We start from the raw sequence: 27,840 nt of genomic DNA on the forward strand, positions 1-27,840 counted from the left end.
TAAATCCATACCAAAATATGTAAAAAGCCAACTAGAAGCACTCGGAGAGCGCAGACCCCCCCCCCCCCCCCCCGATCACCACCACAATTTAATCATTTCTTCCTTATCCCATTTCCAACAAACCCTGAAAATTTCATCAAAATCTGTCCATAACTTTTTGAGTTATGTTGCACACTAACGGACAGACAAACAAACAAACCCTGGCAAAAACATAACCTCCTTGGCGGAGGTAACAATGTGATTAAAAACTAGAAGCACTCGGAAAGCACAGACCTCCGCCAAGGCTGATCAGTGGCCCCCCCCGTGGGCCCCCCCACGCCAAGGAGGTTATGTTTTTGCCAGGGTTTGTTTGTTTGTTTGTCTGTCTGTCTGTTTGTCTGTCCGTTAGTGTGCAACATAACTCAAAAAGTTATGGACAGATTTTGATGAAATTTTCTGGTCTGCGCCCCCCCCCGTGGGCCCCCCCACCCCCGATCACCACCAAAATTTAATCATTTCTTCCTTATCCCATTTCCAACAAACCCTGAAAATTTCATCAAAATCTGTCCATAACTTTTTGAGTTATGTTGCACACTAACAGACAGACAAACAGACAGACAGACAGACAAACAAACAAACCCTGGCAAAAACCTAACCTCCTTGGCGGAGGTAATAACATAAAAGATGACAAATTGCATTTTACACCAATTATTTACATGTATTGATTATTGGATCAACAGGTATTAAACAGTTTAGATCAGAAGATGGTTTTGGTTGAATTTGACGTCATGGGTTAAATATTGGATTCCAAAGCAAACCGGTCACAATCTTGAAATGATCCACAAGCATAAAAACAAGAACAGGTGATCTCAATCTTTCGGTTTTTACCATCTTTGAACTTTTCTGTGACCCTGCAGCCATGTTATTCAATGTTTCATTCAGTCATTTCTTCAAGTTTTGTTTGTACAGAAATGTCACCCCAAACACCGACTGAGATCTAACTCCCCACCGTGCCTTCATTTGCCATTATCACAGTTACCTTCCATTTTTACGTTCACCAAGCACCTCCCGACAGAAAAGTGGAAAAGGTTGATCGAGAACAGTGTAAAATTCACAGGACGGTTTAGTATGAAGATACCATCCCATCTCTGTTACATACACACATTTTTCTCTCTTCATGTATGCATTTGCACTTACACATTAATACGTTTACATAAAAAGGAAATGTTTGTGACAGAAATATAGCACAAACAGATGAAGGGAGGGTCATGTTTAGGTCCTAGTCGTGACCCACAAGTTGGTCAAGCATCTTGTGTTCTTGTCATATCTTTTTTTTTTCCCATGAATTAAAAAAAGTGTAAGAACAGAACACACTTTACTACTCTAAACATTAACCAGCACAATAAATAATAATATTCTTTTACATAGGGTATCAATCAGTACCTCAATGAATCACTAAGAATAGAAATATACTACATGTATGTGAAAGGAGAATATACTGTGAGGGAGCTTGAATGGATTATGCCTATACGGTTCTTTATAGTTCAGAGTGAAGCCACTTCTATTTGTGATTTAACACAACACACATAGAGTGGATCAAGTCAGAATGGAAAAGATCAGTTTCCATGTGTATATTTCCATTTGTACTCCTCATAATAACAATAATAATAATGGATTAGATTTCATATAGCGCTTTTCTAGACACCCAAAGCACTTTACATTATCGATCCGTTATTCATTCACTCTCACATTCTCCCTCTGGTGGTGGTAAACTACATCTGTAGCCACAGTTGCCCTGGGGCAGACTGACAGAAGCGTGGCTGCCAATTCGCGCCTACGGCCCCTCCGACCACCACCAAACATTCATACGCATTCATACACCAGTGTGACTGGCACTGGAGGCAAGGAGGGTGAAGTGTCTTGCCCAAGGACACAACGGACTGACTGGGATAGAGCGGGATTTGAATCACCAACCCTTCGGTTATTGGACGACCCGCTCTACCACCTGAGCCATGACTGCCCCAGTCTTCACACTGTAGTTCATTCATTCGTTCATTCATTCATTCATTCAATCAATCATTCATCCATTCATTCATTCATTCATTCATTCATTCATTACCTTTATTTAAACTCAGCGATATATTAAAGATGCAACCTCATGTACAATATAGTCGAGACAAAACAAAACACTTGAAACATCAGAAATACCAAAAAGTAAAAGTGACAAAGACGAATTAAAAACAGAGAAGTCTACTTAAAAACAGGAGCAGCTGGAGGTAAAATAAGATGGAATTATGAATTTAAAACACAAAATATTTGAAACATGTAATACAAGTGAATGATGTGTCTGATGATCTTGCATCAGCAGCATCTCAGTCATTACAGGCTAGTGTCAAATCCACCTGAGTCAAAATAGATTAAACGTTTATTTATTTAAAATGTAATGGGAACTGATAGACAGATAAACCTTGTTATTGAGTCTCTAAAAAGCCATCTGAGTGTCATATGAGGAAAAACATTAAAAAAACAGATTGGGCCTCTTTTGTTTGCAACAACCATTACTAAAGACACAAGGGAAACAGTGTCTCTTACATTCAATTCAACTTTACAAATAGAAGATGAAAATTCAGTGAAGCCAACTTCTGATAAAATCTCTGGAATATGACCAAGAGTAAGATCAATGTTCAGAAACTATCAAACAAAGATGAGTGTTTGCATTTTTGTGTCTGGAGTGGCATAAAGTTTGCATGTTGCATGAAAATCAATAGGCAAGGCAAGTTCAAACATTAGTGTTGTATTCTTCATTTTTCTTGGTAGTTTTTGTTGGTTCATTTGAACTGGTTTAGCTCTTTTTGAAAACGTTTTGTCTCTCATCCAACAGATTTCTTCAGTTCTACTAACTGGTGGTTGAAACTGGATTAATGAACCTGCAGGGGGAGTGGTCTGTGTGGGTGTTAATCCTGATTTAAGTGTTGTATTCTTAACTGTCTAAGACCTAGAAATATTTTTGTGATGACTTCCAAATGCATTTTGCTCTACATCTGACCTTTCATCACTATTTTTCAACATTTGTCTTCTGCATTTTCCCTTTTTCAGTGAAAATCACCACTGTTATTTGTCAAACTACATGGTTTTACTGGTGAATCAATGTAGCTGAAAATAACAGTGTGATTATGGAGCAGCAGAGTGATGTTCTCATACATGACATGTTTTGGCTGTCGGATGTCAGGTACGAGAACATCACTCTACTACTACTTCGTCTGAAAAAAAGAAAATAACCCCTGTGTCATTAAGATAAGAAGACAAAAGGAAAATTCTTGAACAGTTATTATGGAGCCTCTGAACATCAAAAGAAGCATGTCTGATTTTGCTGAAAAGCTATGAAACTGCATTTTACCTGAATTATATAAATACTGACATGTTGACCCGTGGGAATCCACAGGTTGTAGAAACAGTAAATTTGATTAAATGGGGAGTGGAGTTTTTTTTAGAAGTTGGTCATAACTGGAGTAAAAGTGAACTTGCCGAGTTTGTTGGATGGAAGCAATGATAGTTGGTTATTTATAGTTTCCTTACACATTTGTTTGAAAGGGCTTTACATCATTACTGTATGACTTAATGACATGGACATTACTTGATTTGTGTGCTTAGAGGCCTGTAGATCAAAAATGAAACATATTAAAATAAAAATGTGAATAATCTTTGAAAGAAAAGAGTTTTTTCAACATTTTGATTCATAAATTGTTGCTGATACCCCAGAAAAGTGAGAGTTATGAAGAGTTGTTTCTAGATTTTCTAACATAAAACTCAACCCTCTCCACTCTAGAATGGAGGCGATTTCAGCCAATCAGCTGTCAGCATTCCGTTCCCCATGTATGTGAATGGGGTTTGGCGTATAGCGTTATTGTGCGAAAAAACAACTAATAACTCAAAAAGTATTGGTCGTAGCAGTAAGCTGTTCTCACCTGTCTGATCCTTGACCCCAAACTATATAAGTACTCCAAAAGGCAAAGGCTAGCTCTCTACAGTTTTTAGCTTACCGGCCGACAGGCTGTAAGCTATTGTTGTCATGGGGCATCTGTCGTCGTCTGTCGTCGTCGTCGTCTGTCGTCCGTTACAAAAATTTCAATCGTCTTCTTCTCTGAAACTACAGTTCTGATTGACTTCAAACTTGGTATACAGCTTCTTTATGATGATGTCGACAAAAGTTAGTGAAATTATTTGGATCCGGATCTGATTCTGGATTTGGTGCGACTTTGAAAAATTTCCCCATTATAAGAGATAGGAAGTGGATCGATGCAATAACTCAGTAAATATAAATGATATCCAGTGTGAATTTCTCCAGTCCAGCCCTGATGGGGAGATGACCAAAACATAATGACCACATGCTGATCAGATCTTCTTCTGGATCTGGGAACTTATGGAAAATTTAACATGGGCTCTTATGGGGAAAAAATGTCAATCGTCTTTTCCTCCAAAACTACAGCTCTGATTGACTTCAAACTTAGTATACAGCTTCTTTATGATGATGTCAGCACAAGGTATTGAAATTATTTGGATCCGGATCTGATTCTGGATGTGGTGCCACTTTGACAAATTTTCCCATTATAAGAGATAGGAAATGGATTGATCCAATAAATCAGTAAGTATCAATGATATCGAGTTGGAATTTGAATTTTTTACAGATCTGTTTGGAATAAGACCAAAATATGGGCTATTTCTGTAATATAATAAATACACATAACTGGGTGATAATAAATGGCATCTGGATGCATTTCCCAAAGCTTTTTATTTGGCCGGTAAGCTACAGGGCCATTGGTCCTATTTTTCAGTTATAAAGCAGATACACATACACGCACGCACACAGAGGCCACTTGGCTTTTATAATATTGATATTGATAGTATTAGTAATTAAAAACTTCCTAAACATTTTAGATCAGTAGATGCTTTTGGTCACCGGTGGCTGTTTAGGTCTTGGAGGGTTAAAAAATGAATATAAACTGGTTTTTCTGGCCTAAAAATTACTCAAAATAACACCTAAACACATGTATAAATAGCAACGCCATTGGTCTGCTTATTATTCTGATTCCTGAGGTAGTTGCTCAATGGCACGTGTCATGTGGAAACAAATCAGTAAGAGTGCCTGGGAGGAAAATGAGAAAAAAAAGCACACACACTATTCAATTATCGTGCAGTACATTCCCTTGACCCTTAGAGAAACTGAATTATAATAAGTGCAGTAGATATTTTAAAAGTACAGAACATGTAGTATAAACAGCAGTGTGTTATCCATCTATCCATCCATGTGTTTTCAGAGAGCAAGAGCAGGAGGCTTTTCCTTTGGGCCACTCCCAGTTAGTCTACGCCTCACTGGCTCAAACCAGGTCACATGGTTCCTGTTAATGCCCATATATGGAGCGCAGAAGGTGGAGTAAAGAGAAGGGAAAGTGTGGGAATAGATTGTTTGAGCGCTGCTGTGGAGTGTTCACTCTGCAGGGGACAGACAAGGAGGCATGATGGGGATGTTGGATGTGAAGCTGACAGACCTTCATCTGAGCCAGAGGCTGATGTAGTGTATTTACATCACAGCTCACAACAACAATATGCAGAGTTTAGTCCACGTGCTGCACTGTTATGGATTTTTCTCCAGGGAAATTGTAGGCGCGCTTATCTGTGTGTGAAGTTATTCATTTTCAAGTCTGATCAGTAGAGATAAAAAAGTAAAGCAGGAGGTGGAGAAGTAGGAAAAGATTAGCAGAAATGTCGGAAAGATGCAACCTGAAGACCTTGACGGCGGCTCTGTGTTGCTTTTACCACAAGAACTCTGTCATGAATGGAAAGGTGAGACAGAAACAGCAGTGTTTGTGTGAAGATGCATGCAGTGTGTGTTACAGATATCACTAAGTATTTGTATTTTTTCTGTGAAATCCTTTATGCTGAAAATGTTTGCATGTGGTTTTTTTTTTGCAAGCTTTTTATTTGCAGCTTCAAAGCAGCATGATGACATCAGAATTAGAATATTTTATTAATCCCAGGAGGAGTTATTTGGTGTTACAGTCACTCCATTAAAGTAGAATGTGAAGTAGCAGGAAAGAATTATCGATACAACAGAAAAAGAACAATATATAAATATGTATATAAAACTCTAAATATATATAATTCTGAATATGTATATGTACTAAATATACATATTAAACACCTCTATTAAGACACAAAATGAGAACAGCAATTTGTGCAATAAGTAGTAGACAATATATTATCAACATGATAATAAGTGTGCAAAAATATTGTCGTGTGTAATTATAATTAAGTGTTTAATAAGGTGGAGTTGAAAATTTATTGCACTTACTTTTACTGTGAGCATTAAGTGATCATCAGTTTTGTTTTATTGCATCACATTTGGAAGACTTGTCTGTGACTTCATCTTGTATTTTATAGATGACAATACAGGAAACAGGTCATAAAGAACTCAATAAAAAAATGAGAACAGCAATTTGTACATTGATCTACAAAGACCCAGTGCTGCTTTTTTGGTAGTTCCCAAATGAAGTTTTCTCTATTTTTAACCCTTTTTTGAGTGATTTATCACTATTTACTCAAATATTATGCTCCGTATTTTGCATTTTTAAGTGAAAATCAGGTATTTTCTTATATTTAATGTACTGATTATGTAGATGTTCATTAAAGCTCCGTGGGTTATTACATCCAAAATAGAGAAAACTGGAGAAAAATATTGCTTTTTCTGTAGAATATATTGTTAACCGAACATAAAATTAAGTGTCTCCATCCACTGTCATTGATCCAACTCAATGGGTTTTACTGGTGAATCAATGTTGTAGAAGATGACGGTGTTTCCATGGTAACTACGGAGCCTCTGAACATCCAAATGACCATGAAAAGATGATAAACTGCATTTTTCACCAATTATTTACGAGTATTGATAGGATTAGTGGATCAACAGTTATTAAGTGGATGATTTTGGTCACCTGTGGATGTTTGGGTCTTTATGGGTTAAGTACTAGACAATATATTATATTAATATGATAATTAACCCTCCGGTATCCGGGTGCGCCTTTTAGGCACACTTGGCACTTCGTGTTAAAAAACTTCATATTATTTTTCACAATTTAAATAAGGTTAGAATTCAAAAGTTGTTCATTTTTGCATAATCTTTAAAATTCTGGCCACCAACTAAAATTTGCACATTGTAAACAAAAGAAAATTACAAGACTAGCATCTGTCTCCCAAGTGTGCCTAAAACACACTATTTCTTCCATTTGATATGTATGATTAGGACTGACCTTGATTTACAAAAATAAAATCAAATTAGAGCAGAAAAATAAATCAATATATAATATTTAATAGTTTGATTTATAGGTGTGCATTTTACGCACACTTGGTGACAGATGCTAGTATTTTTGAACATTTGACCTAGCGCCAAAAATAATAATGCAAATTAACCAGTGTTGGAGTTAATCATTGACATATGCCAGGATGCAAAAATCAAATAATATGTGATCCACTTTTTATGTAGTATATTGAAAAATATAATTTTTTTGTGTTTTTTGCATCCAAAAAAATGGTTTGTTTACATTACAAACACAGCATTTAAAGGGTTAAAAAATGTGACAATTATTGAGTAATTGGTATTTTTATTTACGGCTCAAGTTGATGAAATAGAAAAAAAGTGTAAAAGAATTAAAAAACAAACTGAATGAATTTTTTTTTTTACATTATTCCACAAGTGTGCCAAAAAGGCACACTTGGTGCTTAGTAAGGGCCTTGCTGGACAGGATACCGGAGGGTTAAGGAAATACACATAAGTGTGCAAACATATTGTTGTGTGTAATTATAATCATGTGTTTATAAGGTGGAGTTAAACATTTATTGCATGTACTTGCATGTAGTGATCATCAGTTTTGTTTTAATGCATCACATTTGGAAGACTTGTGTGCAGCTTAATCTTGTATTTTATAGATGACAACACAGGAAACAGGCCATTTAAAAAAGAACTCTGTAAAAATGCATGAAGCATACTGTTCTGTAGAAAACAATGTAAAAAGTCCAGGACCACACTTCCACTCAGAGCAAAATCTAATCAGACTGAATAGTCCTCCTCTTTCCCTCACTCTCTCTGTGAGTCGAACACTGGGCTTTTATTACTCGGACCAGACGCTCTCATAAATGACCAACTGTGTGACTGACTGTCTGTGTGTGAGAGAGTGTGAGATATATAGCTGGTTTCGTCCATAACCAGCGCCGGCAAGAGACAGACAAGGCAGTGTGTGACGGCCAAGGGTGAGACAGAGATAGTTATAGATGCTGAGGTACCAGGATGAGGGTGATAGTCCTCATGAGGATGATAAATCAGTAACTTGTGATAGTGTAGCTCCGTAACGATGTAGAATGTATGAATGCCATTAAACTGATTGGATGGAGAGAAGAGAAGCAGAACGCTGCAGGATGAGGCGATGTGGTTTGACCCTTTGGAGGAGACTCTGTTTAGTTTGAACTTCCCAGACCACGTTTCTTTTTTGACGTCATGCCCAGATGATTAAAAAAAAAACTCCTTAAATTCAAGGTTTGGCTGATTTGTGCTGTTGTGACTGTAAAAATATCTGATGTACTGTACTTTGTCTGAAGGTCAGTCTGAGTTTACAGTGACATCAACCCATAAAAACCCAATCAAGCAACTGGAGACCAAAACCATCTACTGATCTAAACTGTTTAATAACTTCTGAGCCACTAATCCTGTCAATCTATGTCAATAATTGGTGTAAAATGCAGTTTGTCGTCTTTTCGTGGTCAGCACATATGACACATTTGGACATTCAGACGTTCCGTAGTTACCGTGGAAACACAGTCATCTTTTTCAACATTGATTCACCAGTAAAACCCATGGGGTTGGATCAATGACAGTGGTTGAAGGTGCTCAATTTTGTGTTAAATTATTGATATATTTGCTTAAAAAGTCACTTTTTTTCACTTTTCTGTGTTTTTTATCATAATAACCCTCAACTTTAATATGAGCGTCCATGAACATCTACATATTCAGTAAATTAACCCTTTCATACATGACTTTCACATTTGTGGACTCATATAGTTGCGGAAAAATTATTAAACCACCCCTTGTTTTCTTCAATTTCTTGTTCATTTTAATGCCTGATACAACTAAAGGTACATTTGTTTGGACAAATATAATGATAACAACAAAAATAGCTCATAAGAGTTTAATTTCAGAGCTGATATCTAGACATTTTCCATGTTTTCTTGATAATAACCAAAATCACTTCAGTTCTTGCATCAATAGCTATGGCACTGTACGGACAAAAACAGTGCTTTTAGGCATTCCATGTTTTCTTTTCTCTGTTTTAGTCACATGATACACACAGGAGTTAGTACTTGATTGCATAACCATTGTTTTTGATGACTTTTGATGATCTAAAAATTTTTTCTGTGTGTAGTTCAAACTCACTTTCCAAAGGGTTATAGAGGCAGTATTCTCCAAACCACATGAGGGCAGTCACTATAGACCCTAAGCAATACAATGAAAAAAGTAGGATCTTTGTTTTAGAATTTTTACTGGACAAGATTTTCACAGCTTCATACAAAAAAAAAACCAAAACTGTCCACTGCAAAGGACATACCAAAAAAAAAAAAAAAAATTGAAAAATGCATCTGAAAAAGCTGTTGCATCATGATGTTTCCAACCGGTTCTCGGGAGGTTAAATATCTTCTTAATAAAACCTTATAAAAAAAAAAAAAAGAAATCAAAATGCATTTCAACTTTAGCCTAATTTTGAATAATAAAATCAATCCAAAAAAAAATAACAAATAAATCTAGATCAAATTTTTTCATAATTCATGCATGAAAGGGTTAAACATAGGAAAATACATGATTTTCACAAAAAAAATGCAAAATTCAGACAATGATATTGAAATAAATGGTGATAAATCATTTAAGAAAGGTTAAATCTAGAGGAAAATTCATTTGGGAACTGACACAAAAGTCACACTGGGTCTTAAAGAGTTAAAAGAGCTGTTTTGTTATTAATATGAGCGGCTTCGATAAGACTCCAGATCTGTAACTGACATTTTAACCCTTTCCTTCCATTCTTGTTTTTCTGTTTAATATGCCTTCCTCAGTTTTACTTTTCTTTCCAAAGGGCCTGAGGTTTTATTCCATTCTCTTTTCTCCATGTTTCTTTCCTCCGTCTGTTTCTCTGGAAGGTCGCCCATTTAACCCAAGAGGCATATCTTCATCAAAACTCCTCTGCATTCAGTCAGATCCTTCTGACCTATTTTGTGTTAACAGTACACAGGGAATGATTTATCTGTTTCTATCATTTTAATCTAAAGCTTTGCAACACTGTAACTGTACATATACAGATTCACGCAGAGATAAAATAAAATACACCAGTCAAAAACAAAGTACATACAGTACAAAATTTGTCTATTATCATTTTGTTTTTACTATGTAAGCTCCTGCTGTGCTTATACAGTGAAAATTCCTTACTTTTTTGCTCCAAGAATAGGTCTAAAAGTTACAAACTCAACTTTTTTTCCTCAAATAGACATTCACCATAAATGTATTCATCCTGAGCTGTTAGTTTGGTGCATGAATATGTATGGAGAACAGTCTGTTTTAATGCAGAACCAGTAAAACTTAAACTGTTCAGTTTAATGATTCTCATGAAGAGATGCAGTGAAACATGCAATAACACTCGATGCGTTGCACACCAATGCAACAGTATAAGACACTGCATCATGTCAAATGCAACATCTTTGTGAACTTCCACTGTATCTGACAGCTTGACAGTCTACTTTTTGCAGGTTATTATGTGTAGCATCTTAGTGTTATTTTTGTGGCAGTTCCCAAATTAATTTTTCTCTCTATTTAACCTTTATGTGATTTATCACCATTTATTATAGTATTATCCTCTATATTTAGCATTTTTCAGTGTAAATCATGTATCTTCCTATTAGGGATGTAACGATTACTGGTATAATGATAAACCGCGGTAAAATTGCAGACGGTTAGTTTTACCGTTTAAATTCTAATTATCGTGATAACCGTGTTTGAGTACCGCACTTTTCCGGAGAAAACGCCTGTGTATATGTTTTTATGTCAAATATTTGAGTGTAGTTTTATTACTATTTTAATTGTATATACCTAATGTCTGGAACCCATATTTACTTTTCAAGTCTTTGAAAAGGTTTGTTAAGCATCTTTGTGTTATTTATGCAATAACGTATATATATTTTTCAAATTGGATTTTATATTTTTTTGTGTTTTCTGTCCTTTTGTGGGTTTTTTGTAGGTTAAAGTGGAAAAAAATAGACAGATGATATATATATATATATATATATATATATATATATATATATATATATATATATATATATATATGATATAAATATATAAAATGATATAAATTTATAAATATAAATGAAGTTGTGCTGAAAAAAAAAAGATCCAAACATGGGTATAGTAAACATTTGTTTGTATAATATATAAAGGCAAAATCAAAAGGACTGAAAAACAGCTAAAATAGGCTCAGACCACTAAGGGTTAATATTTGAAGGTTTCTGCAACAGAAGGTACATTGTGCCAATTATTTTATTTGTTTGTTTTTTTATTTGTTTTTTTTTTTTTTTTTTTCTCTAAATACAACTTGGTTATATTATTTCAGTGTGTGTATCAGTACTTTTTGAGCACAATTTCAATAATACCACAATAATAATGATAACCGTGATAATTTTGGTCATAATAACCGTGATATGAAATTTTCATATCGCTACATCCCTACTTCCTATATTTGATTCACTGATCATGTAGATGTTCATTAAAGCAGAGAGTAAAGTCAAAGGTTATTATGTCAGAAACAAAGAAAACTGAAGAAAAAGTTACTTTTTCAGTAAAAATCTTATAATTAACTGCACATAAAACAAGTGTGTCCATCCACTACCATGGATCCAACTTCATGGGTTTTACTAGTGAATCTGCTACTTTCTTATATTTAATTTACTAATTATGTAGATGTTCATAAATGCTCAGATTAAAGTTGAGGGTTTTTCTGTCAGAAACAGAGAAAACTGAAGAAAAAGTGACTTTTTCAGTAAAAGCCTATCATTAACTGAACATAAAACAGTTGTCTCCATCCACTGTCACTGATCCAACTCCATGGGTTTTACTGATGAATCAATGTTGGAGAAGATGACGGTGTTTCCGCGGTAACTACGGAGCATCTGAACATCCAAATGGGTCATATCTGATAACCATGAAAAGATGACAAACTGTATTTTACACCATGGGATTAGAGGATCAACAGGTATTAAACAGTTTAGATAAGTGGATGTTTTTGGTCGGTGGTGGGTGTTTGGGTCTTTATGGGTTAAAATATGAATAAGGATAGTGAGTGAGGTACTTGCCACAGTTCCATTTTTGCCATTTTCTGATAAAATGACAAAAATGAGTGGGTCATGACAGTAAACAGACAACATTTTACTGGTTAAACAGCTGTCATAATGCTTTACTTCTCAATATCAGATGAGCTACAGCCGCTTAATTCTGGAAAAAAAAAACCATCCACTGTATTACATATGTTCTAAAACCAGACAGTGGCAGTTTGAGTCACTGGCAGCACCATCACCAACACCATGGCCAGGCCCAGCTGCAGCTTTTCCCTGCAATGCATTGAGATGAATCATGAATCAGCTGCACTAAATCCCGGTGGAACAAACTATAACTCTCATAACCGTCTGTCGAAATGGAAAAAACACCTATTCGTGTGCATTGGGATTTTTTATTACTTTTTTCTCTTACTTTCTTCGTCTCTGCTCATCCAGAGATCCAAGTTCTTCTGTTTGACTTCTGAAATACATCCTCATACTTCTGCACTTTTATAATTCTGTGTTTTCGACAAACCTAAGACTGGAAACAACCAGTTTTCAGTTCCACATATACATAAGGTATGTGTCTAAAAGTATGTGGAAACCTGATCTTTCTAACCAAAAATGCTGCCTTAACTGTTTACATTTTAAAATGACTTTGTGCAGGAATTTAGAGACTGGCTGCAGGGATTTGCAGCCTTGAGCCACATGGGAATTGGTGACTTCAGGCCTGGATTTTGGGCGACGATGCCAGACTTGTGGTTGTTGTTGTGGTTCGTCCCGTACATGTAAGTGGGTTTGAGGCTCCAGACGACTTCAGATCGACACCAGACTCTGAAAAGTGAAGTTTGGAAGAATTTGAAAGGGATGTCCAAATACTTTTGGCCTCTGTAGTGTGGCTTTAAATGACCAGTACAAATATCCATAGATAACTGATTAAAAATAAACACCCTATCTATGGACAGCTGATATTGGATCACATAGATATTACAGTAATTTGTATTTATGGGGAATTTATCAGATTTTATTCTGTTGGTGTTGGTTTGTGTGATTACCGGCTGACGACTGGATGGTTGACAACAGCGACATGTGTTGGTAGTCTGTATTTTGGGTACTGAGTACAGTTTTAGTACAGTTGTTAGGTTGTTTTTTTATATACTGCATTAAACCATTATGATTGTTGTATTTTCATGTTTATTGACTGTTATTTTTTAGACAAAATGCCCCTCCAGGATATTAAACCTTTCATGCACACTGGTCACAACAGCGGACAGCTATTCTACAGCTGTTCCCTTGTATATTCATTGATTTTGTTGTTCTTTTTGTTGTTGTTGTTTTTTTTTTTACACATATCTTTATTAAAGTTTAAAGACACTACATATCTTTTCTGACATGAACTGGTAACATTATGTAGATCTCTCCTGAGCATAAACCCCCAGAATCACAAGCCCTCCCCATAGTTTTCACACAATTTATCAGTAAATACATGTTTCTGTGCATCAAAAATTAAATGTGTGATGTCCAGCTGAGTGGACATTTTTGCAACTTAATGAAAAATAGGTTCATGAGATTTTTTTTTTTTCATTATTATTTTTTTTATGTATTTATACATTATTTTAAAATGATTTTTATTATTATTATTAATTTTTTTTTAAATTTTCCAGATGAAAATTTTCAATCGCATTGTTTTTTTCATGCCTAAAGAGGAATAAAAACACTCAGGAAAAAATTTTGATTAATTTTTTTTTGATTAATTCAATTTTTGAAAAATTGAATTATTCTCATAATTCGTGCATGAAAGGGTTAAAGTTTCATCCTATTCAATTCATAAAGACCCAGCGCTATTTTTGTGACAGTTACCAAAAGATTTTTTTGCTTTATATTTAACCTTTCTCAAGTGATTTATCACTAGTTATTATAATATTTTCTTCTGTATTTTGCTTTTTTTTTTGTGAAAAGATGGCATTTTCCTATATTTATTTACTGATTATGTAGATGTTCATAAAAGCTCAGATTAAAGTTAAGGGTTATTAAATCAAGAACAGACAAAACAGAAGAAAAAGTGACTTTTTCAACAAAATCTATCATTAACTGAACATAAACCAAGTGTCTCCATCCACTGTCATTGATCCAACTCTGTGGGCTTTATTGGTGAATCAGCGTTATAGAAAATGACAGTGTTTCCACATTCACTACAGAGCCTCTGAACGTCCAAATGGGTCATATCTGATGACCATGAAAAGATGCAAAACTATATTTTACACCAAATATTTACATTTAATAAGGGGATTAATGGATCGACAGGTATTAAACATTTTACATCAGTTGTTTCAGCTGTTTCAGATAATAAATATGCTAAATACTTCAAGTCCATTTTTTTTATTTTTTACTAAAACACACTGTTTTAAGTATTCAAGCATAAGCATGGTGATTCCCAGCTCCAGATGACATGGGACGCCAAGGAGGACTTGGTCTGAATGTATCAAGGCAGACATGAAAGTATGCAACCTGGCCAGCATATAGTCCCAGAAAAAATTATTAGACCACCCTTGTTTTCTTCAATTTCTTGTTCATTTTAATGCCTGGTACAACTAAAGGTACATTTTTTTTTTGGACAAATATAATGATAACAACAAAAATAGCTCATAAAAGTTTAATTTCAGAGCTGATATCTAGGGCCTCCCTAATCCGAATGACAAATAGCATGGAATAACGAATGACCTAGCCCTAACCCTAGTGGTCATTTGTTATTCCATGTCATTTGTCTTTCGGATTAGGGAAGCCCTGATATCTAGGCGTTTTCCATGGTTTTCTTGATAATAACCAAAATCACTTCAGTTCTTACATCAATATCTATGGCATTGTACTGACAAAAACAGTGCTTTTGGGCATTACATGTTTTCTTTTCTGTCTGTTTTAGTCACATGATACACACAGGAGTTAGTACTTGATTGCATAACCATTGTTTTTGATGACATTGTTTTTGATGGTCTAATATTTTTTTCTGTGACTGTAGACCTTTATTATCTCTGTCACTTGAACAGTGAAAATCAGTTTAGCAGTTCTGTTCTATTTAGCAGCAAAAACACTTAGTGCAAAAAGGACTGTCTTGAAATATCACACAAAATACTACAGTAGGTTGATGGTCTAATGATTTTTTCCACGACTGTAGAGCCGCTGAACAGAGTTGCTTGGAGAGTGGGTCTTAGACACTCCTCTAGTGGCCTGCTGCCTACCCCAGAACCTGGGACACCCATAACAGATGTAAACTAAAATCAGGATTAAGCAAGCAAACACATTGTTTTAGGGATATATTATTAATAATTATGATAATTAATGGCCAGATATTGAAATTTTAGTTCTTCCTGAAAACAAAGGTGCAAAAGAATTACCCAAAAAAATACATTTTCTGACACTTCTGTTGCAAAGAAAACATGAACATACCTAGGCGGCCTGTTATAATGGTAGTCTTAAATAGGTTAAATAAAACATCAAGTACATGATGTTGTGCAGAGACACACTCAGATACCCATTTTGGGCAGTGTCTCTGATGGCACTGATGGTCTAAACACAGGAAAATGCATCTATTTGGTTGTGTACAAACAGGAAAGGTGGGGATCTTGTACTGATGTAGAGATGCAGAAATCAAAAGATCCCATTATAGCTTTTATCCTCCCTGTTGAGCTCCAAGACTGTCCGTTCAATCAGATATTAGCTGCAGAAGCTGGGTGTCCTGTCTGTAGATATGATCAGATTGAATTCAATAAAGGTTTTCATTGTTTCAGAGTTTCCTCAGTATTGCACAATATTTCATATGCCTACTTATGGGAAAATAATGAAAAATATTTTGCTGAGTAACCAGTTAAAGTTTTTCTTTGCCTTTTCTTCTCTTGAATGTGTTTTCCAAAATTGCTGCACTACAGGCTTCAACGTGATGATGATGACATTTTGGACTCATTCCATGTTTTATTTTATTATCATTACTTTTATTTTCTATCTCAGATTCATTTTGCATGTTGATGGATTCATACTGAGGGAGAAGAGAAGCTGACAGGGAAAAGTAAACGTCGTATAAACAGACTAAACTGCAGTTATTTTAATGATGATGAGGATACTGACGATGGTCTTTGCAGGAAGCGTTTAATGGTTGTCTCTCCATGGTAACGCTGTTCCTTATGAAAACCATCTAAAGGGAACACATGAAAGCAGGGTTAGATTGTGTCACTTGCAACAGTCAACCTTGAAACTCACGGATTGAAAACACTCCATTCATTGCCACAGATTTAATATTTTATGAAGGAATGAACAAAGTTTTCGAGTCAGGGTCTTAGGTGTTACGATGAGAGCTTTATTGAAGCAATATCAAACTAAGTGTCCTTAAATACCAGTGATTTCAGATGTGAAGAGGAAATAAAATACACATTTAATCTAGCTTGTTTATTTCAATTTCATTTAAGTATTTACACATGAAAAGGTGTAGCATTGAAAAGACGTTCAAATATATTATATTTAAACTGCACTAGAGCCACTTTACAGCATAGACTTTAGATGCATGAACTCAATTTTAACCTCCTAAGACCCAGGAAATGTCAGCAAAGTACCAGCTTTTTTTTTTTTTTTTTTTAATTAAATAAGTGCCTATATTGGAAACATCATGATGCGACAGTGTTTTCAGATGCAGTTTTTAACATTTTTATGGAATGTACTTTGTGGTAGAGTTTCCTTTTTTTTTTGTCCACAAATGCGAACAGAAAACCCATAGCTGGGTCTTAGGAGGTTAAAGGAGATTGTAACTGTAATGATTTATGCCTGTCTCATTCATGACCTACAAATATTTTTGAATGAAAACTTCAACAAAATGATCTGCTTCTTCTACCATTTTTTAGAGACGTGTGTCATAACAGGACCACCGGCTGACGACATATTGCAGCTTAGATTATTTGCTCCAAACCAGTTCATGGGAAGGCGTGTGAATCTCATTTCAATTTTTGCAACGTTTCAAAGTTTTTCTTGAAATTTTCTTGGAATTTTAGGCAAACACAGATACTAATTTTGGACCTGAAAGTAAGATTTAATGTCTGAAGTACTTGTGCAATGCAAAAAAAAGTAATTTCAAGAGAGTAAAAATGAATAGTTTTAATCAGAAAATGTATCTCATCAAACTTTGTTTGAACCCATAAAGGCCCAAACATCCACTGGTGACCAAAACCATCTACTGATGTAAACTGTTTATTACTTGTTGATCCACTTATCCATCAATATATGCAAATAATTTCAATTCATTTTATTTGTAGAGCCCAATATCACAACAAGGTCCCCTCACAGGGCTTTACAGAATTTGTTGAATATGAAAACAAGCAACAGTCAATGACGCAAATGGATTAATGTCCTGGGCATCCCCCATTCTTAGACCATCCTTCTTGGCAAAGAAAAACAAACAAACAAACAAAAAAAAACAGTGTGAAAAGAGAAACCTCAAGGAGAACCACAGTGAAGGAGAGATCCACTCCCATGGACGGACAGCTGATAATTGGTGTAAAATACAGTTTATCATCTATTCCTGGTCCTCAGATATGACCCATTTGGACGTTCAGAGGCTCTGTAGTTACCATGGAAACACCATCATCTTCTACAACATTGATTCACCAGGAAAATCCATGGAGTCGGATCAATGACAGTGGATGGATACACTTGTTTTATGTTCAATTAATGATATATTTTGCTGAAAGAGTCACTTTTTCTTCAGTTTTTGATATAATCACCCTCAACTTTGGTCTGAGCTTTAATGAACATCAACATGATCAGTAGATTAAATATAGGAAAATACCAGATTTTTGCTCAAAAGATTGCCAAATAAAAAAGATAATATTAGAATAAATGGTAATAAATCACTTAAGAAATGTTAAATATGGAGACAAATCCATTTGGGAACACTGGGTCTTCATGGGTTAATTATTAAATAATACTGATCCACATTTATCCAGAAACATGCAAAATTTATGTATTTATTTGCTTGCTTGCTTGGTTGTGATAAATTGTAAAAGTGCAGTGACGAATCGAGGAAGGACGGTTTCCATGGATCCTATGTGCTCTATTGTCAAGTCTTATTATTGACTGTGTAGTGTCCTTCATGGTAAAAGAACAAAACTGGAGGCACTAAGAAATAAATGATTTAACGTGAAGTGTATCTGAGACCGTTTATTCATAAAAGATATGGGCTTATCTTTCCATAAACAGGTTGATTTTCATTACATTATGAATGCAGTAATGTCCAGTCTGAAATATTCCATGAGGGTTTTTTGTGATGGTCGGTGTTGAATTGTATAATGAATAGGGTCAGATATAAATATTGATTCCTCTGAGGGGTGGAGTACTGCAGCATTTTTTAATATTCTACCTCAGGCAGCTTTCATAATCTTTTGTTATTTTCCGTCCTGCACATGTCAAGATTAAATTGATGATGAACTGCAGGTCAGGGTGTCATGTAAAAATCCTGGATTGGAGCCGTCTTTGAGCTTCCACATCATAATAGAAAACATGGAGGATTTGGACAAGACAAAGATTATAACATTTACCAGTACATATATGTATGTATGTGTGTGCGTGCGTGTGTGACATGATGAGGTATAGGAATTATAACACTAAAAGGTTATTCATCCCCACCTCAGTGCGCTCAAAGGACAAGCAGCTTACACAGACGTCCACTGCCTCTGATTGGTCATCGCAGCTAAGACTGGATTGTCAAAGCAACAAAAATGCTTTCTGTTCTTGTGTAAAACCCAGGAGATCCAAAGGAAATCCAATTACTGTCGAAATCCTTTTGAATAGTGGCCTTTGTTTTTTTTGCTGCTCTAAAAACGACTGCACTTTAACGCTGAGTAAGAGATTATTTTCATTGCATGTCAGCTTTTTAAGACTGTGGAAAGAAATAAGGAAGTCCAGCGAGAATGAATGATGCATCTAAACATTCTGTGACAAATATTCGTCTTCAAGGATATACAATCACGGAAAAAATTATTAGACCATGCCTTGTTTTCTTCAATTTGTTGTTCATTTTAATGCCTGGTACAACTAAAGGTACATTTGTTTGGACAAATATAATGATAGCAACTTCTGATCAGTAGCTCACAATAAAATATAAGTAATAATTCCTTGTTTGCAAGTAAATATTTATGGCATTTGAAGGAGCGAGTGGTAAAGAATACAGTCATGGAAAAAATTATGAGACCATCAAAAGTCATCAAAAACAATGATTATGCAATCCAGCACTAACTCTTGTGTGTATCATGTGACTAAAACAGACAGAAAAGAAAACATGGAATGCCTAAAAGCACTGTTTTTGTCAGTACAATGCCATAGATATTGATGCAAGAACTGAAGTGATTTTGGTTATTATCAAGAAAACATGGAAAATGGATAGATATCAGCTCTGAAATTAAACTCTTATGAGCTATTTTTGTTGTTATCATTATATTTGTCCAAACAAATGTACCTTTAATTGTACCAGGTATTAAAATGAACAAGAAATTGAAGAAAACAAGGGGTGGTCTAATAACACTGGTCAACAACAAATTTATTGTTTAAGTTTTTTGAGCTGATTTAGGATAATTTTGGTGTGCTGAATCCAAAAATCACATTAATTTTGCTCAACTTGCTTTTTGGTCAACTTTATGAGCTATGCTACATTTTGGCTTTTTAACATTTTTGCTTACATTTATGGGCATTTTCACGTCATATGATACAAAATTCTTTCATATTTCTTGCAATAAACGAGTTCTGAAGATTTTACTTTTGCCAATTTATGATTAATGTTTTTTTTAATATTACAGGTGAATGAAATGGCTTCGACTAGAAGATCTTGCAAAAATAAGCCTGACGTATTCTGCTACATCTGTGGTGAATACACCATTGTACCTAACAGGAATCCTGTTAGAAAAGGATTTTTTTTCTCTTAAAACCTATTTTGGGTGAGAACTATATAAAAAATCAACTGATAAAGTCACAAAAATGTAATTAATTTTGTGAGAAGATCAAATTTTTCAAAATCAAATTAGCAAAAAAACCTGACCTGATTGAGAAAAACAGATGTCATTTTTGGATTTAGCGGTGCAAAATGGTCCTAATTTAGTTGAAAAAACCTAGACAACTTGCAAAAAACATTTTTTTTGTAACCCAGTGTAATTTTTTCTGTGACTGTAGTTCATAAGAGTTTAATTTAAGAGCTGATATGATCTGGCTATAAACATAAAGTCTCAGGTTGATTTTCATTACATTATGCAATTACATTAGGCAATAATGTCTGACTCATGTTGTTTACAGATGTTCATAAAAAAACACATGGTAGAGCATAATATTAAATCATAAATGCTATTATAATCATATTATTATTATGTGTATATACATGGGTGCTTCTATGAAACTGGTCCCTAAAAACAGAACATGGGGGCTAAAAATTCAAACCAGTTGTAGACTAATGTTATGAAGCAAGTTTGGAAGCACTTTGGGTTTATTTTAAAAATAAATACTTACTGAGATAAAAGACAAATTATTTTTCAGATAAAACACATTTTTATATTATTTTACATTATATTTAATACAAAAATCTGCATGTAACATGGTAAAAAGGACACGAAAATTACGTGCAACTATTTTTTTGAATATTTTTTAATTCTCTCACAGGTACATTATGGAAATTGAGCTAATTAGGCAAGGCAAAGTGTTTCACAAAAATGACCTCTGTTGCAAAATCGTTCGTGATTTATATGCGCTTAACTGGGCAGGTTCTGCATGTAACACGAGTGGACACAATGGGTTACAAACAAAACCTGGAATGAGACTGAGATTCATGAAAAACCTGCATGTCTGGATTAGAATTAAACACAGCGTTTTGATTTATAGCGGTATGTAAGAGCATTTACAGCCATGTTTTCCAAATCAAATGCACTGACACCTAGGTAGCTTTTCATGTTCCAATTTTGTTCCTATTTTTGGCCCCAGTATTTGATTAAAAATTCATTAATTTTGGGATGGGTCAGAGCAAGAGTATAATTTTTTTTGCATTTATCTGAGGTCATCATGAGCTACATCCTGGGGGGAAATATGTCTAAATTTCTCTTTTATTATTGGGTCTAAAAAGGTGTCAAAGTACCAGGGACCAAAATGGACATTCCATAGAAGCACCCACATATATTTTGTATTATGTATATATTTGTTCATATCTTTTCAGTTCTTTTCCAGTTTCAGTAATATTGCAGTTACTTCTGACTTTCACCTTGACGCTGCATTCAGAGGGAGTTTCTGAATCACTATCATGAGATGGCCGTCAACGCCGCCTTTGTCATGTCGCGCTGATTGTAGATAAACAACAGATTCAACAATTCATGTGCACTGATGCTAAAACAGCAAAAAAACAACTTGCAAAATGTGGCTTATCCGGGCGCCTGATGTTTCCGTCTTTGCCGTTCGCGTCAGTTCAATGTCAGTCAGGACTTGAGTTAAAATGTAATGATTCTCTGGTGAAGGTGTTTGACTTTATAGCTCAGTCAGAAAGCAGTAAACATGTGTAATCTGCAAGCATGTAAAACAGAAGGGGGGGGGCGGGGGGTTGCAGAGGGGCCGTGGGTTAGGAAAGAGCCTCTCATAAAGGAGGTTAGTGCAGTGCAGCCTGGTTCGGGGTAAATGCAGCTCAGAGGATGACATCATATTGCAGGGTCTTATTAAAAGCCGGGCTGTAAAAGAAAAGCTGGCCTCGCGTCGACCGTTACGATGTCCTCTTATTTCCACATCCTTCTCCTCTGTCCCTCCGTCGACACTCATCTGTTTCTCCTTGTGTTCGTCCCACCTAATGTACATAATCCATCCATTTCCATCTTTATTCATCTCTTTTCTCCACATCCTCGTCCACAACTCTCTTCATCATTTCTTGCTGGCAGTGTGACAGCAGATGTAAAAGCCTGTTAGTGTTTCTGTTGTAATGAATGTGATCATAAATGAGACTTTAATCAATGACAATAAAAGCAGGAATGTAGATGGGACACTCTACTCTGTCCCACAAAGAAGAGATTTAAGTCTCAGATGTTGAAACCAAGATTAATATTTGTGATCATCTTAAAGCAGTATGCGACTTTCATCACAATTTTTTTTGGTTTTTTTCCAAATTCGATACATTTGGGCAACACAGCGGTGCAGTGGATAGCACTCGTGCCTCACAGCAAAAAGGTCCTGGGTTCAATTCCAACACCAGTTGATGAGGGTGGGACCTTTCTGTGTGGAGTTTACATGGGTTCTCTCTGAGTACTCTGGCTCCTCCCACCATCCAAAGACATGCACTGATAGGTTAATTGGTTAATCTAAATTGCCCATAGAAGTAGTAGTAGTTTAGTAGTAGTAGTAGTAGTAGTTTATTCAGTCATGACAACGCCAAATATTGTACACAGTATTGACGTTTCACGCAAAAGAAAGAAAAAGAATCACAAAATCAAGAATCATGTGTTGAATAATGTGTTGAATAATGACTGAAAAGGTATAGGCAGAAGCAGACTGCTTATCAAGGCCTATCCTATATTACAACTTTTTAGGCTACCAACCTCCAAAGAAACAACAACAACAGATAATTAATTGCATTTATAAGCTTCAAAAATAGCTTTACAAACCATTTTCTTAAAAACCAAAAAAGAATTACATGTTTTTAAATTTATGTTGGCATCATTCCAAAATTTAACTCCAATAATGGACACACATCTCCTTTTCATACCGTTTTTTAGCTTTTTGTTACAGTAAATTTGCAAACACCTCTGAGATTATATGGAATGTCCTGAATTGAAAAGAACCTCTGTATTGGGTCAGGGAGCATTTTTGATTTTGCTCTGAACATAATTTGCATTATTTTATAATAAAAGAGATCATAAAATTTCATCACATAAGAATTTAGAAAAAGTGGCTCCGTGTGAGCATAATAATCAGCCTTATTGATAATACGTATAGCTCGTTTTTGCAGTTTTATTATTGAATTTATGGCGGTTTTGAAGGTGGATCCCCACAATTCCACACAGTAAGTTATATAGGGAACAATCAATGAGTAATAGATTAAATGCAAGGCCTTGGAATTCAATACATTTCTAGATTTATACAGGATTGCAAGTGATTTTGAGATTTTCCCTTTAATGTATTCAACGTGTTGTTTCCATGTTAGCTTTTGATCAACGACAACTCCAAGGAATTTAGTCTCAGAAACTCTTTCAATATCAACATTACAAATTTTTAATTTAACATTACAATCACTTGCATTTAAATTCCCAAAAACCATAAATTTTGTTTTCTTCATGTTTAAAGATAATTTATTGACATCAAACCAAGTCTTAAGATTTTCCAGCTCCATTTCTACACTGCACAGAAGTTCCTTTAAATTCTTTCCAGAGCAAAACAAATTGGTATCATCAGCAAATATTACATATCTAGAAGTGAATGTGAGAGTGATTATTTGTTTGTCTCTATATGTTCAGCCCTGCAATGAACTGGCGACTTGTCCAGGGTGTACCCCGCCTTCGCCCATAACTAGCTAGAATAGGCTCCAGTGACCCCCGTGACCCTAGTGAGGATAAATCGGGTTTAGATAATGAATGAATGAATTTGTAAAACCCCAGTGATAGCCTAATTACCACTATTTCGTTAGTCTTTTCATGCTTACACACCTGAGTCACTTCCCTCACGGTGATTAACTTCAAAAACGACTCCATCATAAACACAGTCCGCTTGTCAACGTCACTCTTTTTCGGAAATTTTGTCACGGAGTGCATTGTGGGAATGGGAATTCCACGCAGCAGTAATTTTTCTGTTTCTTTGTAAGTACTGAACCCAAATGTCGCATTTACCTCCATCCACTGACTAGACTCATTCTTTTAAACGACCCTAGTGGACTGTATAATTTTATGTTGTAGTGATCTGGCTCATTTTTTTGCCAAATCTGTGAGTAACCGCTTTTGCTTGGTCGCATTCCCACAATGCACTTCGCAACAAAATTTCCAAAAAGGCCCAAGTGATGTTTCGGTTTCTTGTGTGTATGTATACAACGACGAAAACGACAACAGCAACAATGACGACAACAATGACGAAGATGACGACAACAACAATGATGAAGACAACAACGATAAGGACAACAACAATGTCAACAACAATAACGAAGACAGTGATGATGACGACAATGACGATGACAATGACAACAATGACGATGAAGACAATGATGATGAAGGCAATAATAAAGACAACAATGATGAAGACAATGACAATGTCAACAAAGATGAAGACATTGACAACAAAGACGACAAAGACAACAACAACAACAAAGACAACGCCGAACACAGAACCGTCACAATAGCTCTTGGTCAGTCGAGCTACAAACTACATTCCCTGTTACTGATCACAAAATAATTGCTTGATTGCAGAATATAGGAGTTTTTTTTTTAACTGACACATGAACATGACTTCAGGTTGTTTCAGATTTCTTGGTAAACACCTCAGACGTATTTACCTAAAGGCCTTTGCAGACGTGTTTTTCCATTATGGGACAACAGTGAATATCAGCTCAGTCGATGTGAATTTTAATCAGGCTCAAGTAAATACCTGTCATCGAAGCGTTCTTATCAGTTCACCTTGTTGTGTTTGTGACAGTTTGGGTTTTTGCCGGTGCAACAGGAAAAGCCTGCTGTCAGTGCCAGTGTGTTAAAGGGTGTTTTAACTGATGTGATATTCAATTAGCTCAAACAGCAGGTCAGACTCCACTGGTTGAAAACGAAGTTCCTACATGTGCTTTATGACGCCTGTTCTGCTACACTGAGCTCTGTTGTTTTCAGTGTAGAAGCTGAAATATGATATGTACCTTTCCTGTCATGTATGGAGACATGGAGACTCAGGGCAGAGGGGTCTATTCTAATGACTTTACAGAGATGTAGATGTGGACATGTAGAAGACGAGGTATCAAGAGGAAAGCCTGTGTAGGGTTTCAGTTTTCACAGGGATACTTATCGTCATATTTACAATTCCATGGCTCGATAATGCCATTAGTGTGTGTGTGTGTGTGTGTGTATGTGTGTGTGTCATCATGTCTCACATTAAACTGCTTCACCTGTGCAGGTTTGGATCAGAGTCTTCAGGGTTTTAACGTTCACTGTCTGGAGGCATTTGTCTGCTTCAACTTTTTCCCAGTAGCATTTTACTGTTTTTAATTAATGCTAATCGTCAGGATTCTAAAAACAAAACTAACCTGAGCTGTAATGAAACTAAACATCTGAGAACAAGCTGTAACAGGCTTTTATTACCTGATTACATTTACTTTTACTTAGAATTTTTGGGCTCTAACTTTCAGCGATTCTCATTCTATCATGTGTTTTCAATAAATACAGTGAAAGATCTTTTTTGTTAACTTTCTAAAAAAATCAGCGCATTCTGATTTTTTTTACCCAGATTTTTTTCTCTCGTAAAGCTGCAATTTGTTTGTGCATCTGTAATGACAAAATATCTGTAATGTACTGAAGCCAATTTCTACCCTTTTGAAAAAGAAAAAGACCTCGCACCAGACTTCACATCTAAATATTAACAGATATTAAATGATTAAATATTATATTAAATTATATATTTTTCCTTAAAAGAAATAGTTTTATGTGTGACTTTATTGACTAAATGACTCATGTCCACATGAATGGTTTTCTTAAGGTATTTTTCTTTTTTTTTCTTTTTTTTTTTTTTTAATTTCTGTCCACAACCTTTGTTTAACAAAAGATCTCCACACTGACTACACAAAAAATAACTATGAACTGGTACCAAAGCTCAGACAAACCATTTTTTCTGTGGCCACGGTGGATAATATCAGATATAGCAGATCTAGAAGCTTTAATGTATCGTAAAGGAAAGTAGAAACAACAATGAGAATTTAAGTTAGAAATTTAATTTACCTTACACTCATGGCCAAATGTTTTGGAAATGGATTCTGTGCTTAAATGTGCTTTATTTGTCATAAAATTTCTTTGAAACCTTCATAGGGTACACTGTAATTTCCCAGTTTGGGGGAAATAAAGTACATCTATCTATCTAGCTACCTACCTACCTCTCTCCTAATTGTTTGTCATGTCCCTCAGAAACATGTGGAAATGTAAAAAATTCAAAACTTTGGCAGCACATTTTAAAACAAAACTTGTGTCATTCCCAAAACTTTTATCTATAACTGTAAGTCTTGGTTTGAGTTGTTGAAGTGTGTTCTTTACATGGCCTCGATTTGTTCATAATGCCAGTCTGGTTCGTCACCCAAAGGTACCGGTGCCAACCTTGACCTACTGCAGGTCATACACTGATTTATACACCTGGATTTGATGTTTCAGGTGCAGCTTCATTACACAAAACAATAATAGAAATGAGCAAAATGGGATGTGATGACATCATTTTCCAATCCATTTTCCCTGAACACACCATTTATCCAACATAAAATGAGTTCATGCATTGTAGAGAGGTCCACATGTAAAGAAAAATAACCCTTTTTGCTAAATATCTGCATTAGTATGTCAAAGTAGTGACTTAATATCAGTTTTTAAAAGCAATTACTTTTCAAAATAATCATCATTAGTCATTTTTTGACATTTTTAAATTAGTGATATAAATGAGCTTCCGTAGCGTATATGCAGTTACTTACACTAAATTCTTATTACTTTCGAATACATCTAAACATTAAAAAATACACAGTTGTAGGTCTGTCATTATTTTTGTCCTAATTGTGTCTTTAAAAGGGTAGTAGAAAAGACCCAATGAGCCACTATGGAACAAGTCCTTCTTCATGCAAAGAACTGTCAAAACAGAAGTTGAAGGAAAGGTCTGAGTCACTTGAGGGTGTGTGTGTGTGTTTATGTACGTCAGGTGAAGGTGTTCATGGAGGCAGGTCCGGGCGGTTGGGTGGGGACAGAAAGATAACATCACATTAGGACTGACTGGGCTCAAAGCCACGCGAGGAAACACACTGACAGAGGAAATGTATGAGCGAAGTGATTTACAGGACGTGTTTGGACGTTCTCTTATTATTACTGTTATGAAGTGAAGAAGGACATAGCTATGCAGAGACCCAGCAGCTGTCATGTAAGTGTGTGTTGTGGTGTTTGGTTTGATGCAGGTGTTTTGCTGACTCGGCCTTGTGGCAGAGCCTTCTGTCCTTTACTGGTTAATCTGTTAAAGTAGAGTTAAATGTACTGTTCCGTCGCTCTATGCTCTATCAGGAGGCTGGATGTTAAACCTGGAGGGTTCTGCCTCTTAGCTCTCAGACCTAATGCATCACTTATGTGACCTTCATTTGATTTAGTTTTATTATTGCAAAAGAGGGGATTTTATTTTAGGCTTTATCTTAAGGCAGGGGTGTCAAACTCATTTTACTTCAGGGGCCACATTCAGCCCAATATGATCTGAAGTAGGCTGGACCAGTAAAATAATAACAAT

General features: G+C 35.5%; 1 protein-coding gene across 3 annotated transcripts in view; it reads left to right on the forward strand.

Moving 5' to 3' along the window:
* Nucleotides 1-27,840, forward strand: part of bcar3 (BCAR3 adaptor protein, NSP family member) — a 193,829-nt gene that overhangs the window by 127,841 nt on the left and 38,148 nt on the right. The window contains exon 1 of one of the 3 annotated variants that reach the window (XM_030132043.1): nucleotides 5,458-5,820. The exons of the other annotated variants lie outside the window; for them this stretch is intronic. Coding sequence (XP_029987903.1) covers nucleotides 5,740-5,820 — 81 coding nt within the window. The 5' untranslated portion in view covers nucleotides 5,458-5,739. Of the gene's footprint in view, nucleotides 1-5,457; nucleotides 5,821-27,840 lie in introns of those variants that run through there. 3 annotated transcript variants of the gene reach the window in all.

This window comes from Sphaeramia orbicularis, chromosome 4 (assembly GCF_902148855.1).
Source record: "Sphaeramia orbicularis chromosome 4, fSphaOr1.1, whole genome shotgun sequence".
NCBI lineage: Eukaryota > Metazoa > Chordata > Actinopteri > Kurtiformes > Apogonidae > Sphaeramia > Sphaeramia orbicularis.